The sequence below is a fragment of the Carica papaya genome, chromosome 8 (genome assembly GCF_054855325.1).
Source record: "Carica papaya isolate Zhongbai chromosome 8, ASM5485532v1, whole genome shotgun sequence".
Classification (NCBI taxonomy): Eukaryota; Viridiplantae; Streptophyta; class Magnoliopsida; order Brassicales; family Caricaceae; genus Carica; species Carica papaya.
Genome location: NC_142316.1, coordinates 28,651,292 through 28,665,856, shown reverse-complemented (window position 1 = coordinate 28,665,856; position 14,565 = coordinate 28,651,292). Strand labels below are relative to the sequence as shown.

The 14,565-nt window shown below is 36.4% G+C and overlaps 3 protein-coding genes across 3 annotated transcripts; 2 read left to right on the top strand and 1 right to left on the bottom strand.

The window, feature by feature from the left end:
- Window positions 1-1,349: 1,349 nt before the first annotated feature.
- LOC110813157 (Ribosomal protein S27a / Ubiquitin family protein) lies at window positions 1,350-1,997 on the bottom strand. Its single transcript, XM_022040187.2, has one exon. It carries the CDS (start codon window positions 1,922-1,924, stop codon window positions 1,454-1,456), a length of 471 nt encoding a protein of 156 aa, XP_021895879.1. The 5' UTR covers window positions 1,925-1,997; the 3' UTR covers window positions 1,350-1,453.
- A 270-nt stretch (window positions 1,998-2,267) lies between these two features.
- Window positions 2,268-8,693, top strand: CAF2 (RNA-binding CRS1 / YhbY (CRM) domain-containing protein). The gene is made up of 6 exons (XM_088210255.1): window positions 2,268-3,061; window positions 3,148-3,275; window positions 4,580-4,805; window positions 5,635-5,762; window positions 7,255-7,399; window positions 8,067-8,693. Exons 1-6 carry the CDS (start codon window positions 2,389-2,391, stop codon window positions 8,468-8,470), a joined length of 1,704 nt encoding a protein of 567 aa, XP_088066381.1. The 5' UTR covers window positions 2,268-2,388; the 3' UTR covers window positions 8,471-8,693.
- Window positions 8,694-9,319: 626 nt separating this feature from the next.
- Window positions 9,320-13,984, top strand: LOC110813149 (uncharacterized). The gene is made up of 8 exons (XM_088210253.1): window positions 9,320-10,487; window positions 10,892-10,925; window positions 11,178-11,405; window positions 12,072-12,161; window positions 12,719-12,784; window positions 12,880-12,971; window positions 13,063-13,110; window positions 13,671-13,984. The coding sequence occupies exons 1-8, from the start codon at window positions 10,090-10,092 to the stop codon at window positions 13,765-13,767; spliced, it is 1,053 nt and encodes a 350-aa protein (XP_088066379.1). The 5' UTR covers window positions 9,320-10,089; the 3' UTR covers window positions 13,768-13,984.
- The last annotated feature ends 581 nt before the right edge of the window (window positions 13,985-14,565 follow it).

Below are 14,565 nucleotides of genomic sequence, written 5' to 3'. Positions count from 1 at the left end.
ATAGAAGCCACAGAATCTTTGATTTTGTTTTCCAATAAAATCTAGTTTGACTTTTGCTTTCTAATGAAACCTAATTTTTCCTTAAAATACAAATTGTAACCAGCAGAGCTAAAACATATCCTTATTTTGTATAGATTCAAATCCTCCCAGCCCCCATGCTACATAGCCTAAAAATGATAATGATAACAATGTGCAACTTGAAGCATCTTCCTCTGCCAAGTGACAAGTGCTAACTACTAGGTAGATACAGGGGCCTCAATACCTAAAATAACTAAATCACGACTACCATAATTCCCTAGACCAACCGCGCCCCCAAGACTGCACTGGGTTCAATTTCTATTTCTATTCACACCTTATTCATTCTCTGTCTTCCTGCTAACCCACCTTCAATTCTTCAGGGTAGGAATTTAGTTCCTACAAATTAATGAGGGAATAGAATTTCCACAAATACTGTATTCAAGATGAGAATGAAGAATAGGATTAAACAAAAAACATGTTCTCCAAAATGTTAAGGAAAGTGATGATGGAATGAAAATCAAACCAAATGCAGTCCAAAAACAAAAAAAATCTGGGTAACCTTTGAATACCAAAGGGGCCTAAAAAGTAGATGGTTCACATGTTGACAATCCAGGAACTATGCTCCCACAGACAATTAGGATCATAACACAACAAGAGCACAATTTGAACAGGCAAAAAACCTCACTAAAACCTGTCATGGATATAGACAATTAGCAATAAACTCAGATTTATTGCATGTCCTAAGCTGTCAAAGTGATGCAGCATTCAGATCCCAACTGATTTAAAAAAAACACACATGCATATAACTAGCACCAATAAAAATTGAGACGCTTCTGAAACTCTCACGATAGAATCAAAACTTCACCTGCTTTGAACTTCCTAAAAAATGATACAGGGGGCAACAAAAGTATTGGTCAAGGCATGGTATGTTTCTAACTTTAACATCTAAACACCAAGAAAGCTGTACAAACCAAAAGAAAGTTCATACTGATCACCTTCATTCCACATAAAGAACACAATGGACCAGCAATTTCCCCACTTGATCCTCAAAATCTTGTAAGGTTTGTATTGAAAACAATATCCAATGAATCATAATAACTATTGCATCAACTGAAACTGCCAATCAATATTTTCCATCCCTCTTCTTAATTAGAATAACAGAGTGCGGAATGATAGGTATTGCCAATATGATATTGGTATAAGCTTACCAAAAGAATCAACCAAAACAATCAACCATTGGATGACCATTAGAAATTATACTGATATAACTACTATTATCTCCCAATATCCATCCTCTAATTAATCATCCAATCCATAAAAATTCAGCAGGCTCAACCAAAAACACTTTTCTTAAATCGGTAACAGATTATCAGTATCAGAACCTTAACGAAAACAACGACTAGCAGAAAACAGATAAAAACAAAAAGAAAATGACCTAATCGCCACCAGCCTTCTGGTAAACATAGGTCATGCCGCACTTTCCGCAATAGTGGCGGTCAAAGTGGTTGGCCATAAAAGTACCGGCGCCGCACTCAGCGTTCGGGCACTCCTTTCTGAGCCTCTGGACCTTGCCGCTGTCGTCCACCTTGTAGAACTGAAGGACGGGAAGCTTGACCTTCTTCTTCTTATGCTTGATCTTCTTGGGCTTGGTGTAGGTCTTCTTCTTGCGCTTCTTGGCACCTCCCCTGAGCCGAAGAACCAGGTGCAGTGTGGATTCCTTCTGGATGTTATAGTCCGCGAGCGTGCGGCCGTCCTCGAGTTGTTTCCCTGCGAAAATCAGCCGCTGCTGGTCTGGTGGGATTCCCTCCTTATCCTGGATCTTCGTCTTCACATTGTCGATCGTATCCGATGACTCAACCTCTAGGGTTATGGTCTTCCCGGTTAGGGTTTTCACGAATATCTGCATTTTGCAGCAGATGGGATTTCAGCTCACCAAGGGATATTGTGAGAGAGTCGTGAGATGTTAAAAAGATAGAGACGATTATATATGTGGCGCTTTGGTCATTAGGGTTTTGGGATCTTATTTGGTCTGCTGCGGATACATATTACTTGATGCTGATGCACCTCTGTGGAATTATAGCCGTTGGATGAGAAAAGGTTAAAAGTGTAAATAGCGTTGTATTCATAAACGTGGTTTCCTTATTACATTTTGTGGTTGACAATAAACGACACCGTTTATTAAATAGAACAACGGCGTCGTTTTAAAGGACCCAAAATATCATGTTTGTCTGCGTAGTTTTCTTTGCTCCCTCGACAAGGACTACCAGAATCTCACGTACCAGAATCTCCAGGAACTGAAACACATTATCTGCACTTCTGAGTACTCTGAGAATTTTATTCCACTTCAAGAAATCAGGTGACCTCGTTTCAATGGCTATTTTGGCATCTCTACATGGCATCAACCTCTTCCCTTCTCTCCCATCGACCCCGCCCCAAAACGATCCCACCACCACAACTTCCACTTTGTTCTCTCCCGCACCACCAATACCAATTCCCAAGTATCCATCCCCTGGCAAGTCCCGAATCCCTCCAAACAACTCTTCTAAATCCTCAAAACCCCCGTCTAACCCTGCCCTTAAGCTCCCCCACCGTCAATCGCACTACTACAAGCCCGTTCAAGATGGCGTTATATCTTCCGACGGAGACCGAGCCGTTGTCCTCGGGGATTCCGGCATATCATATCTTCTTCCTGGAGCTCCTTTCGAGTTCCAATATAGCTACACGGAGACCCCGAAGGCCAAGCCGCTGGCAATCCGCGAGCCGGCTTTCCTGCCGTTCGCGCCGCCGACGATGCCGCGTCCTTGGACGGGGAAAGCGCCATTGAAGAAATCAAAGAAGAATATTCCGTTATTCGATTCTTTCAACCCGCCTCTGCCCGGGAAGAGGGGTGTGAAGTACGTGGAAATGCCGGGCCCCTTCCCCTTCGGCAAGTATCCCAAGGAAGGGAAGACGAGGGGAGAGATTCTGGGCGAACCCTTGACCAAATCGGAGATCAAAATGCTTATTAAGGCTCACTTGCATGATAATCGCCAGGTTAATCTGGGTAAGTTGTTTAAGAATGTGTGTATAGATCACTTGCTTGTTCTCAATGAAGGTGAATTTTGTTGGTTAATGGATTGGAGAGCGTAGGAAGGGACGGATTGACGCATAACATGCTGGAGTTGGTACATACGCACTGGAAACGGCGGCGCGTTTGTAAGGTTCGTTGCAAAGGAGTGCCAACTGTGGATATGGATAACGTTTGTCGACACCTTGAGGTATTATCGAATTTTAGCGGCATATCTCATTGATTGAAAGTTCTTTATTTTAATTCTGGAGAGGTGGACAGCATAAGTAGCAGGGCTCCGAATTTGAGATTATCGTCTCGGAAGTCTGAGTTTTTTGGGGAAAAAAAATGGAAAACTGATTCTTAAGCACTGCGTCTGCTGTTCTTGTGGAAGAATTATTAGACTAGTGGTGATGACATTATTATAATGCAATACCCAGTGCGTGTACTGTTCCTCTATCCTGAACTTAACTTTAAGTTGCATTTAAATTTCAATTTGCACCTTCTGGTATTCTTTTCTGCCATTATGCTCTGTATGGAAAGAAACCACATTCTGTATAAGTATGTGCAAGGGCTATTTCATTGTAGTCCCAGTGTAACCAATTTTTTCATTTAAAGTTTGTATGCAAACCGCCAAAAGAAAAATGAAGACTTTAACAAGCCTATCCAATTAGTTCATGTTTGGTTTTGGGTACTTTTGATCAATCAAACATCCAAAAGGGATGTAATTGCTAGTATTAGAATTTTCAATGGATATGTACTTCGATAAAATAAAAGAGCCAACCATATTTCATAATTTTTCTTCCTTTGCAAATAAAATTTAAACTTCCGTTGTAAATCTATATCCACAATATCTTATTAGATAATTTTTACCAAATGTTAAACTACTTTTTTGTCAAAAAGTTGCAATTTTTAAAGGTTGTTTTTGCTTCAGCATTTACTCTCACAAAAGAACAATAAAACTAACTATGCGGCACTAAACCTTTTTGGCCATCTTTCGTTAAACAGTTATTTTAAAGTCATTTTTCCTTAAGAATTTTACTGTCGTAGTAAAAGCACAAGCCTAGGCCAACTGGCACTAAAACCTTTTTGACCATCTTTGTGCTGGATGATTATTTCTAGAGATGTATAGAAGGGATAATAAGTACTTAAGTTGTTCCCATGAATAACAAAGCTTGTCATTTTCTCCTTGCCAAAAGATAGCCAAACTAACTCCCATGGGTAGCTTGCTAGTAACCAAGCGTCAGCCCATCCGCGATTCGATTTTCCTGTGATTATACTGTAAAAAAAATTTTTGAATTGCTTAATCTTGGCTTGGATGGCTACATTTAGTCAGACTGCAAGAAGACTTAATCTTAGGACATGAAAAGAGGCCACAGCATATTCTGATTGCTAAAATCAAAAAGAAAAAAATGGTCAAACTAAATATATACCCTTAAGCACTTAAAACTTGGCTATAAGAATCTAGACCAAGACTTGTAACCTTGTTTTCCTAAAGTTTTATTCATATTCCAGGAAAAAACTGGGGGGAAAATCATTCATCGAGTTGGTGGAGTAGTTTATCTTTTTCGTGGTAGGAACTACAATTATCGCACTCGTCCACAGTACCCAGTGATGATCTGGAAACCTGCTACTCCAGTTTACCCAAAACTAATCCAAGAAGCTCCAGAAGGACTGACAAAAGCTGAAGCTGATGAGTTAAGGAAAAAGGGGACATCTCTCTTGCCAATATGCAAATTAGGTAAATCTTGACTAGAATATTTTTGCTGCTTAATTAGTTAATATATTTTTTCCTCTATCCGGTATCTTCTCCATAATGATGTAATTAATTAGAATCTCTATTATGAAGGTAATTTCTTTATTTGTGTATAGGAATTCTGTATATATACCTCATATGTAACAATATCAAACATATGAGAAAATAAAGTAAATTTTTTCCCAAAAACCTACAGTAAATCATCTGTAGTTGATTCTTCAAGGTGATTTTAGCTTGAAGATTCTATTTCCTGATCATTTTTTTCTGTAGTAAAAGAAAGAAATAGGAGGTTAGTTGGTCCATGAAACCTAAGTTTGATACATTTTAGCTTTCATCATTGAAAGGAAAATGCAATTTGATAAAAAGTTTCTAGCTTCATTACCTCCATTACCATACATTTTGAAGTGGTAGAAGATGAAGTATATTTCCTATTGGATTAGCAATTTCATAATATACATTTTCGTTCAAGCTATTCTTTGTTAAGGTACTGTCGCAGTTGTTCAAATTGACAGGTCTAAAAGCTTTTAAATTTTCATGGGAGATAGAAGTTTCTCATTTTTTTCATTGTGACAGTAAGTTATGATATTCAAATAATGATGTTGTAGAAATTCATATCCTTATATGTGATGTTAGTTAATTTTGTGGCATCAATGTGCCACGAAAGCTTCTTGATCATTAGCCTTTTTAAAAAAAAAAAAAACTGATAATACCTGTATATTTGTAATTCTTTTGCATGAAATGTGCATACAAGAACTGTTTGATATGCTATTAGTACATCTCAGCAAAAATTCATATATCTTCTTTCATGCTGCAGCGAAAAATGGGGTATATATTTCCCTCATCAAAGATGTTAGGGATGCCTTTGAAGGAAGTCCATTGGTGAAGATTGACTGCAAGGGAATGCATGCAAGTGATTACAAGAAGTTAGGTGCTAAGCTTAAGGTCTGCTTTTATATTCAGCTGTTTTTGCATAAGTGTATTTATATTTGACCATTCTTATTGAGACTGCGTAATGAGGCCTGTATTTGTACTAGCCATGCGGCACCGAAGGCCTGCAATACAAGTGCAATGGAAGAAACTGCAGAATGAGGAACCTCAACCCTTAAATTATTGGTTAACCTTTGAACAACTAAATTTGAGCTCCAGAATTAATGATCTAAAATGATTCAATAAACGGTGTTCAATCTGGCCTTTGAAGTTATTTCTAGAGTGTTTCATTTTCCTTATTTCATTTACAAAGTTTGAACAATTATGATGAGAAGTTACAAGGTCTGACACCAGTGATAAGGGATCTATTAACTTCTTCGTAGCTACTAATACATGTAATTTGAGGAAGAACTTAAGATGGTTGCTTCTTGGCATAGCACTTTTTAACAGCTTTTGCACCTGCCACATGGTTATTCCACATAGTATGACTGCTGCTGGGTCTTATTTAATCCTAATTCATTGGAAATTTGGGGTTTTCACTTTTGTTTTGTTGTCAGTTTTCTCAAGTATAAAATTCTTTCACCCAACCAAGCTTCGGACAGGCATAGGGCTTCACAATAATTTTAGCTTTGGTTTGTTGAGCTAAGGGCTCTTCTTACTAATAACAAGTATCAGCAACCATAATTGTTGGTTTCTGTAGGAAAAGCGTAATCAGTATGCTGTATCTTATTGGTTTTTTTCCCTGCAGCTTAGAATAAGTGGCTAACAATTTTTCATAGAGTTTATTGGCTTTCATAGCCTTTTGAAATTCTTGGTTGTATGTGGTTGTTACGGGTGAACGCATTTCGAAATTCTTGGTCGTATGTAAGTGTGGCCAGGATAAATATAGTAGGCAGTAAAAATGTAGGAAGAAGATAACTATTAAATCCTACATAGTAATAGGCTTGTTTTGTGCTAACAGATGTGCAAGCATATCTTAAATATTATAGGTTTCATTATGTAAGTATCTTGTCGTTATTAACTGCCACCGTTCAGTGGGCAGTTTCATTGGTTTGTTTGACTGCTTGGACTAGATAAAACAGATCCTAATCTTCAGGAAGCAATTATTTGATAGTTATTGTAATAAAAGTTATGATTTCATGTAACAAAATCAATATGAGGATTCTTCACGCGTTTCTTGAGTACCTTAAACTCAAGCAGATCTTTGAGTCCCTCCAATGGGCCAAAGCTAAATTACCAAAATAGGACAGGAAGGAAGAAAGAACCAGAGGAACTCTTGCAAAGTTTCTGTCGATTTTTTCTCTACAGGGTCCTGTAGCTAGATTAGGGGCTTGGATCATTCTAGTGGGACGCATATAAACCCCTGTTATTAGCAGTCATGAAAGTGTAAATGGTGTATAGGACTCTGTTTGGCAGTGTTTTCTTATTCAGTGGTTGTCTCAGTCTTCAGGGTCATTTCCCTTTTATTTGTTTTACCAACTCTTTCCTTTTTTTTTCCTTTTTGCAGGAATTAGTTCCTTGTGTGCTTCTATCTTTTGATGATGAGCAGATACTGATGTGGAGGGGACAAGATTGGAAATCAAGGTATGCAGAAGCACCTTCAGCTTCAAGTCCTGCTAATGTTAATGATGCAGAAGTTTTTGATGGTTCAGGTACGCATTGCTGAATGCAATTAGAATGTTGTTATTCTTTTTCCCCTGTGGCATGACTGGAACTACTGAGCAGTTAAAAACAAGTCAACAATACAATTAAAGTATTGAAAGAAGTTTATGTGTTTCAGTAGAATTCAGGCACAATTGTCTTTAGCTACTGGTATTTGATAAACAAGTATTTTGTAGAATAGACTTGCATCTTGTAAATATTTTTGGGATTCTTGGTGAAGGTTTTTACAAGTGCAAAGTGCTATTTGGAAAAATTCTAAGTGGTCCATATCAGACATTACAAGAGAGGCAGTTTCCTAGAAACTGCATGCTTGGCTGATTGTTTGGAAACAGCTTATTTGATGTCCACTTCCTCGCATTTTCTTTTCCTTCTCTTGTCCTGACTGAAAATCTGAATATTGGATCTGGCCAAAATTATCTTTACTGAATAGAAGGTCTCTATCTTCCTGTAGATTTTTCTGGGGTTGTATTTCTGTCAAATCTTCCATATGCATTTCAGTCTTTGTTGTCCCTTTACTGGCTGTGAGAATACTGATATCCTTCTATCACGCAATTGCTCTATACTAGTAGTTGATGATATTTAAAATAAATTATGTTTAGTATCGTTGCATTACTCCTTTGATTTCCTGGTGATATATACATCCATGCTGCTTTTCAGGCAAGGGAGATAACAATTTCTGGAAGCCTGAACTAAGTAGAGGGATTTCAAGCCCTAAAATGATCTCCCTCTGGCAAAGGGCCATTGAGTCAAGCAAGGCATTAGTGCTAGACGAGCTAAATCTCGGTCCTGATGATCTTTTAAAGAAGGTTGAGGAATTTGGAGGCACGTCACAGATTGCAGAACATTCCTATCAAGCTTTAGTTTCATCTGGGGAAGACATGCGTGGGAGTCCAGTGAGTGAGTTTTGGGAGACTGAGAAATATGCTGAAGATGAATTTTACAGTGATGATGATATTGATGATGATGTTGAATGTGAATTATTAGATGAGGGGAGTTCAATCCCACTGGGTTCACTAAAGGTTGATCGGATAACAAGGAAGTTCAGACAGGAAAGGAAATAGAGTAGTTGAATTGCTTGTTGGCTCTGCTCAACAGCAAGGCTGATGCTTACAGATTTTGTTGGATGTACAGTTGTAGTTTTTTTTTTTTTTTTTTTTTTTTTATTAAAACAATATTTTATATTTATTATAATTATTTTTTAGTATAATATGATATATAAAAAGTTTGTACAAAATAAAACTTATTTATATAAAATAAAAAAGGGAACTGGCACTTTGACTTAAAGGGGAAAAAAAAAAAAAAAAAGAAATGTGGGCTAAAACCATTAGATATTAGTATTAAATGCACAGGTATAGTTTATATTTACATTCATTAGAAAATACATAATTAATATCTAATAAAGTGAATATGCAAATGTAATATTAATTATCATGAATCATTTGATTGGGTAATTGTTTGTCATTTTCGCATTTGTGTTGGTGGAGTTTTAATTAATCGGGAAACCCTACAGGCTCTGCTCGTCCTCTCAACATCTTCCACGAGGAATTGCCCTGCTCCACAATTCCCTCTTAATTTTATACGCATTGTGGGTTTTTTTAATTTTTCCTGAGAAAACGCATATGTGATACATTCAATTAAAATAAAACAAACAATAAAAAGGATAAAAATCTCTTCAAAAAAATGATATCCTTCCTGTCTTCTCTACTCTTCTCTTCTGTTCTCTCTCGACTGAGATAATTCTCCAAAACCAGACAAGGGGTCAACTAAATTTCCTTCAAGAAGAAGGTAAAACTGTACTATACTACGTTCTTAACAGAGATACAAAGAAGAAGCAGAGCATATTCTTCTACGTGGAGGTTCCTGTTACCCGATACTCCTCTGCATTTCATTTTCTTCTCGGTACTGTAAGCGCCACACCTTTCTTTGTCTACGTAACCGACACCTTATATCAATTATTTAATCTTTTCTTTAACGTAATTGTAATATTAGCTCTATGGGTAAAACCCAGATAAAGCAAGGAATCTTTTATTCGCTTTATATTTTTTATGTCCTGCTCCTAGTATTCTTGCTTAGTTTCGTTATTTTTGTTCCTCTAACATAGTTTTTTTGAGTTGTTTATGTGAAGATTAGTCTCTAAATTTTGTACAATTGAAGTTTTTGATTTGTGAGACCTCATTGAATGCATGATCCTGGCGACTTGTCAAGTCACTTTCTTCTTTTTCATAATTTTGGGTCCTTGTTTAGATTAATTGTTTGCTTTTTTTTTCCATCATTCAGAAAAGTATTTACTGTCTCAGCCAATTCTTCTGTTTCATTCTAAATTTTCATAGAAACCTCTTTCATCTCCAAATACCACGTTTTGTTGCAATGAGGCAGCAAGTGAAAAAGTTCTAGTGACAATTGGCCCACAATGATTTTTCTGGTGTTCAACTATTTTTCCTTTCCATGGACAAATGCATCTTTTTTTAGAAGGATTTTGGGTTTTTTTTTTTTCCTGTTTCTATATCATATTGCCATTAGCTAATGTCCTTTCTTGGCTTGAATTTGTTTTAGTTGTGTATCTTTGGTTAATTTTATCATAGTTTCTCCTGTGAACTTTTCACCCTCATTGTATATCTGCATAGCAAATATATGCTTTTAATTTTTTCTTAAGTAAAAAGCACCAGATAATAAGAAAAAGATGATTAATCATGGGTCAAGGCGAAATGATTTCTTGAGTTTCTTAACAGGATCTTCAGCTCATACTTGGCAGCCCATCATGACTGCCGATACAACCACCTTAAGTTACTGGTTGAACTGGAGGTTTCTCCTTTGTGCAATATTTGTCTTACTCTCAATGATTTTTGCATCAATCCTTATATGGAAATATGAAGGTTCCAGAAGATCAGATAGTAGGAGACAAAATCAGCAAAAAGGACCAGAGACTTTGTACGAGGATGAAACTTGGAAGACATGTCTGAAAGAAATCCATCCTGCTTGGCTGCTTGGTTTTCGAGTGGTTGCTTTTGTCACACTCTTGACATTACTCACTGCAAATGTCATTGTAGATGGGTTTGGTATATTTTACTTTTATACTCAGTAAGTCATCTATCCTATATTATTGGATGTCATTATAAGATAGACAATAATTTTAATTGCTTCCTGCATCTTGCAAGCTTGAGTTGCTTAAAACATACATGGATTTACTCCTGGACAACATGGTTGATCTCAACTTCAAATGTGGATTTGGAACTACTCCCTGGAACAATTATAGTTGACAGCAGATAACTTCTGAAAAAGTCGAGATGGAATTTAATTTGCTCTTAAGTTATTTTAGATTGACTGTTTTAGATTCCTGTTATCTGTATATGAAAGTTCTGAAGTAAACAAGATTGCTCGCATTACATATCAAGATATTCTCTGTATAAACGGCTTCATGTTGATGCCAAGAGAAAAGTGCAACTATTTTGCTGATTATATTGTTTTCATGTTGTGCTTAACAGGTGGACATTCACCTTACTCACAATATATTTTGGGGTTTGTCTCCTGAACTTATCAGTTTTACTTTATGAATGCATTGTGCTAGATTTACTCATCATGCAAAGTTTTAGAGGAATGAAAGAATACTTGAAAGTAATGTTTTGGCATTCAATTCCGGAACCCTTGTCTCAATATCTCTATTTTTTGGTTTACGTATCTTTAATTAGTTCTAGAAATTTGGTGGCTCTGTGTTCTAAATACTTGACTATTTTCCATTAAATTGTTGATGCTCTCAACTTAAATTTGTAGCTTGCATCTTCATTCTCCATATACGGATGCTTGAAGTATCACAAGAGAGCTGGTGATAATGCACCCAGCCATTTAGATTCAGATGCGGAACAAGGCACATACACGCCTCCAACACTTCAAGGAACTGCCGATATAGCAAACATGTCTAAGACTTTAAATACAATCGAACAACCCTCTGCCTTCCAGACTGCAGGCATATGGTGTTATGTTGTCCAGATTATTTTCCAGGTAAGCAAATAACTTTTGGATTTGGCACACAGATGGGTTTCCAAGCGTCTTCTTATTATGCTTTTCAGAAACTGGTACTTTCAAGACTTAGCGTGTTTTAATGCTAAATGATTGCATGGATGGAACGTTACTGCTTTTTACTGAAGTTTTTTTTATAGACTTACAATATTAGCAAATCTAGGTATACTGTACGCCCAAATGTTCAGATGGCACTGAGATAAGATGCTTCTGAGGTCTCCTTTTTTGGATGTTTTATGGATATTTAGTATTGGTTAAATCAGTTTTGAAGCCAGCCATAATTCCTTTTCAATGCATAAGTAGTGAAATGAATGACATCTTATGCAATGAAATGATCAGTTACTTCAACATTCTGCGGAGGCCACTGTTTGTTACGCTGTATTTATGTTTAGTTTACGTGTTTTTAGTATTGAAATGTGAAGAATATATTTGTCCCTATACAAATATTTCAGTAGTAAACTGATGATTTTTCTGACACTGAGATGATGGAACTGCAGCCGTGACAAGATTATTGTCTCTTGGCCTGGCCATGTATTTGTTTAGATGTTCTGAATGTTAATTTTTGAAGAATATATAATGGTGTGTATAAATATTTCAGAGGTAAACTGATGATTTTTCTTTTTCTCATTGTCCCATACTTGTAAATAGATTTCTATTGGAGCTGTGGTACTTACAGATATTGTGTTTTGGCTCATTCTTTATGCATTTCTGGCTTCCAAAGATTTCGACCTAAATTTTGTAAGTATGTGACCTATTGTTTCACATTTTTGTTTAATTCTAAACCTATGACCATCATGTAGCCAAAACTGAATTTAACTCGAACTTTTGATATTGATCCAAATGTATTTCATACCGTACTCTGATGAAGAACTTTTACTCAATTAAGTAGGTTTTGAATGTCATCTAAAGAGGAGTCTTGACTTCCTATTACCCGAAGTTTAGAGGAGAATTGTATCAATTCTTGTTTATTTCAAACAAAAAATTTGTATGAATCTTTGAAATCTGCAATCATGCATCTAAATCTCTTCATCATGCTAGAAAGAATTAAGTCCAAAGTTACTAGTCAGAACCCAATGACTTTAAGGAAGATCTTTGTGGGTGATGCACCATGTAGATGATTATCTTCCAACTGGCTTACACATAATTAGACATATTCACATTGGAAGACCTATTATATACCATCTTGATAACTGTAATACCAGCTATAGGGTATAATTTCTTCCTATATAACATGGAGTTTAGTTGTTAATTTAATTACCCATTATTTGAGGTTCACCTTCACCTCTCCACTGCAGCTTATTGTTAGTATGCACTCGGTAAATGCTGTTTTCCTCCTTGGAGAGACAATCCTGAATAACTTTGTAAGTCTCTTTCCTTGATGCCTTAAGCAGATGGTTATTCTCCATTTCCGTCTGATAAAAATAATAAACTTACAATTGGTCTTTGTTGGTTCCAGTGGTTCCCATTCTTCCGGATTGGCTATTTTATTCTGTGGACAGTTATATTTGTGATTTTCCAGTGGATCATCCATGCTTGTGTTTCCCTTTGGTAAAAATACCTTCGATCTCTTTTGATATTTATCTATGTTGAATAATTTCGCATGAGCTCCCTCACAGCGATGATACTGCTGTTTTCACAGGTGGCCATATCCATTTCTAGACTTGTCATCTTCATTTGCTCCTTTATGGTATGTAAATATTTATGTGGTAGGATTCTACTTTATGCCAGTTACAATATATTGATTTGGTATGATGTCCTTCTGCTTAAACGAAAGGGTAGATCATAAATCAACAAATAGTACTAAGCCAATTTGGCTATTTCTCTGTTCCCTAATGCTATCCAATTTTGCTTGATTCTTATTCAATAATTATCTTTTTTTTAATTATGATAATTAGAATTGGAAAATGGCATTTTAATCGATTCTCTCTCACCTTGAATTTACTGGAGATGTATTTCTAATTCCAAGACCGGAGTAGAAGTGATCCAATGTTGACAATCATGATCCAATTTTACAGGCCAGCAAGTAAACGAATAGGATTTAGAATTGAACAAACGGACAAGTTTCAACAACATGAAAAATAATATAACATCATCTCATCTGGGCTAGTAAAGCTGTTCTTTGATTAGCCTTCCCGGCATCTCTAACGTCATGAGTTTGTAAACTGTAGCAGACTAACTTTAACTAATTTTAAGAATTGAAGCTTGAGATTTCTAAGGTATTTGTTCTGCAATGTGTAAATTTTGTAGGTATGCTGCAGTTGGATTGATGCATTTCCCGTGCTATGGCATATTTGCTCTAATTATAAAGCTCAAGTACTATTGGCTGTCGAAATGGTTCCCCTGATCTTGTCAGATTTTGAGGTGAGAGAGGTATAGTGAAAATATCAGAAAGAAAATCAAATGTGTTTGCTTTCTGGAGATGGATAGTGTATATATACTAGTATTCAACACTTGAGAAAAGGTGGGTACAGAATCTGGAGACCGATATTGTTTATAATTGAATTCAATAATATGGTATTGTTTACCATAGAAATGCATGTAGATTGCTGTTCGTGTGCTTATATTGGTTGAGTAAAACACAAATTTTGGTTCCTAAGTTAGGAAATTGAAAAAACAGAAAATACTTAGTTGTATAAATGGTCTCTGATGGATTTATTATTAATTCTGAGTGTTATTTTTTAAAATAAGCGATTCAACTGATGGATTTATTATAAATAAATAAATAAATCTAGACACATATACGTAAAAACCATATTCATCAACTTTTGAATTAACTTTATACGAAACCAAAATTAAATCAAACATATTTACACAGCCAAATAGAAGGGAACTGAAAGAAGAGATTCCTGTTACAACACAGTTCTTAACTCCCCACTTCCCCAGCTCTTGTTGGCTCTCAAAGAAAGAAGGAATACCAACACAGCAGCATCAACCACCTCCACCTACATGTTCTAACTTCTGAGTGCTTTCTGCGGCTCGGTCTTCGCCTCCACATGCTCACAAGCAAAGCCGCACACCCATAACTCACCCCTCCACAGAAGGCCCCTCTCTGTTCACGGTCACAGCTTCTTGTTCCTCTGTCTCTCTGTGACAGTCGACAACGACAGCTAGACACGAGATAGACTACGAAGACAGAAACCAT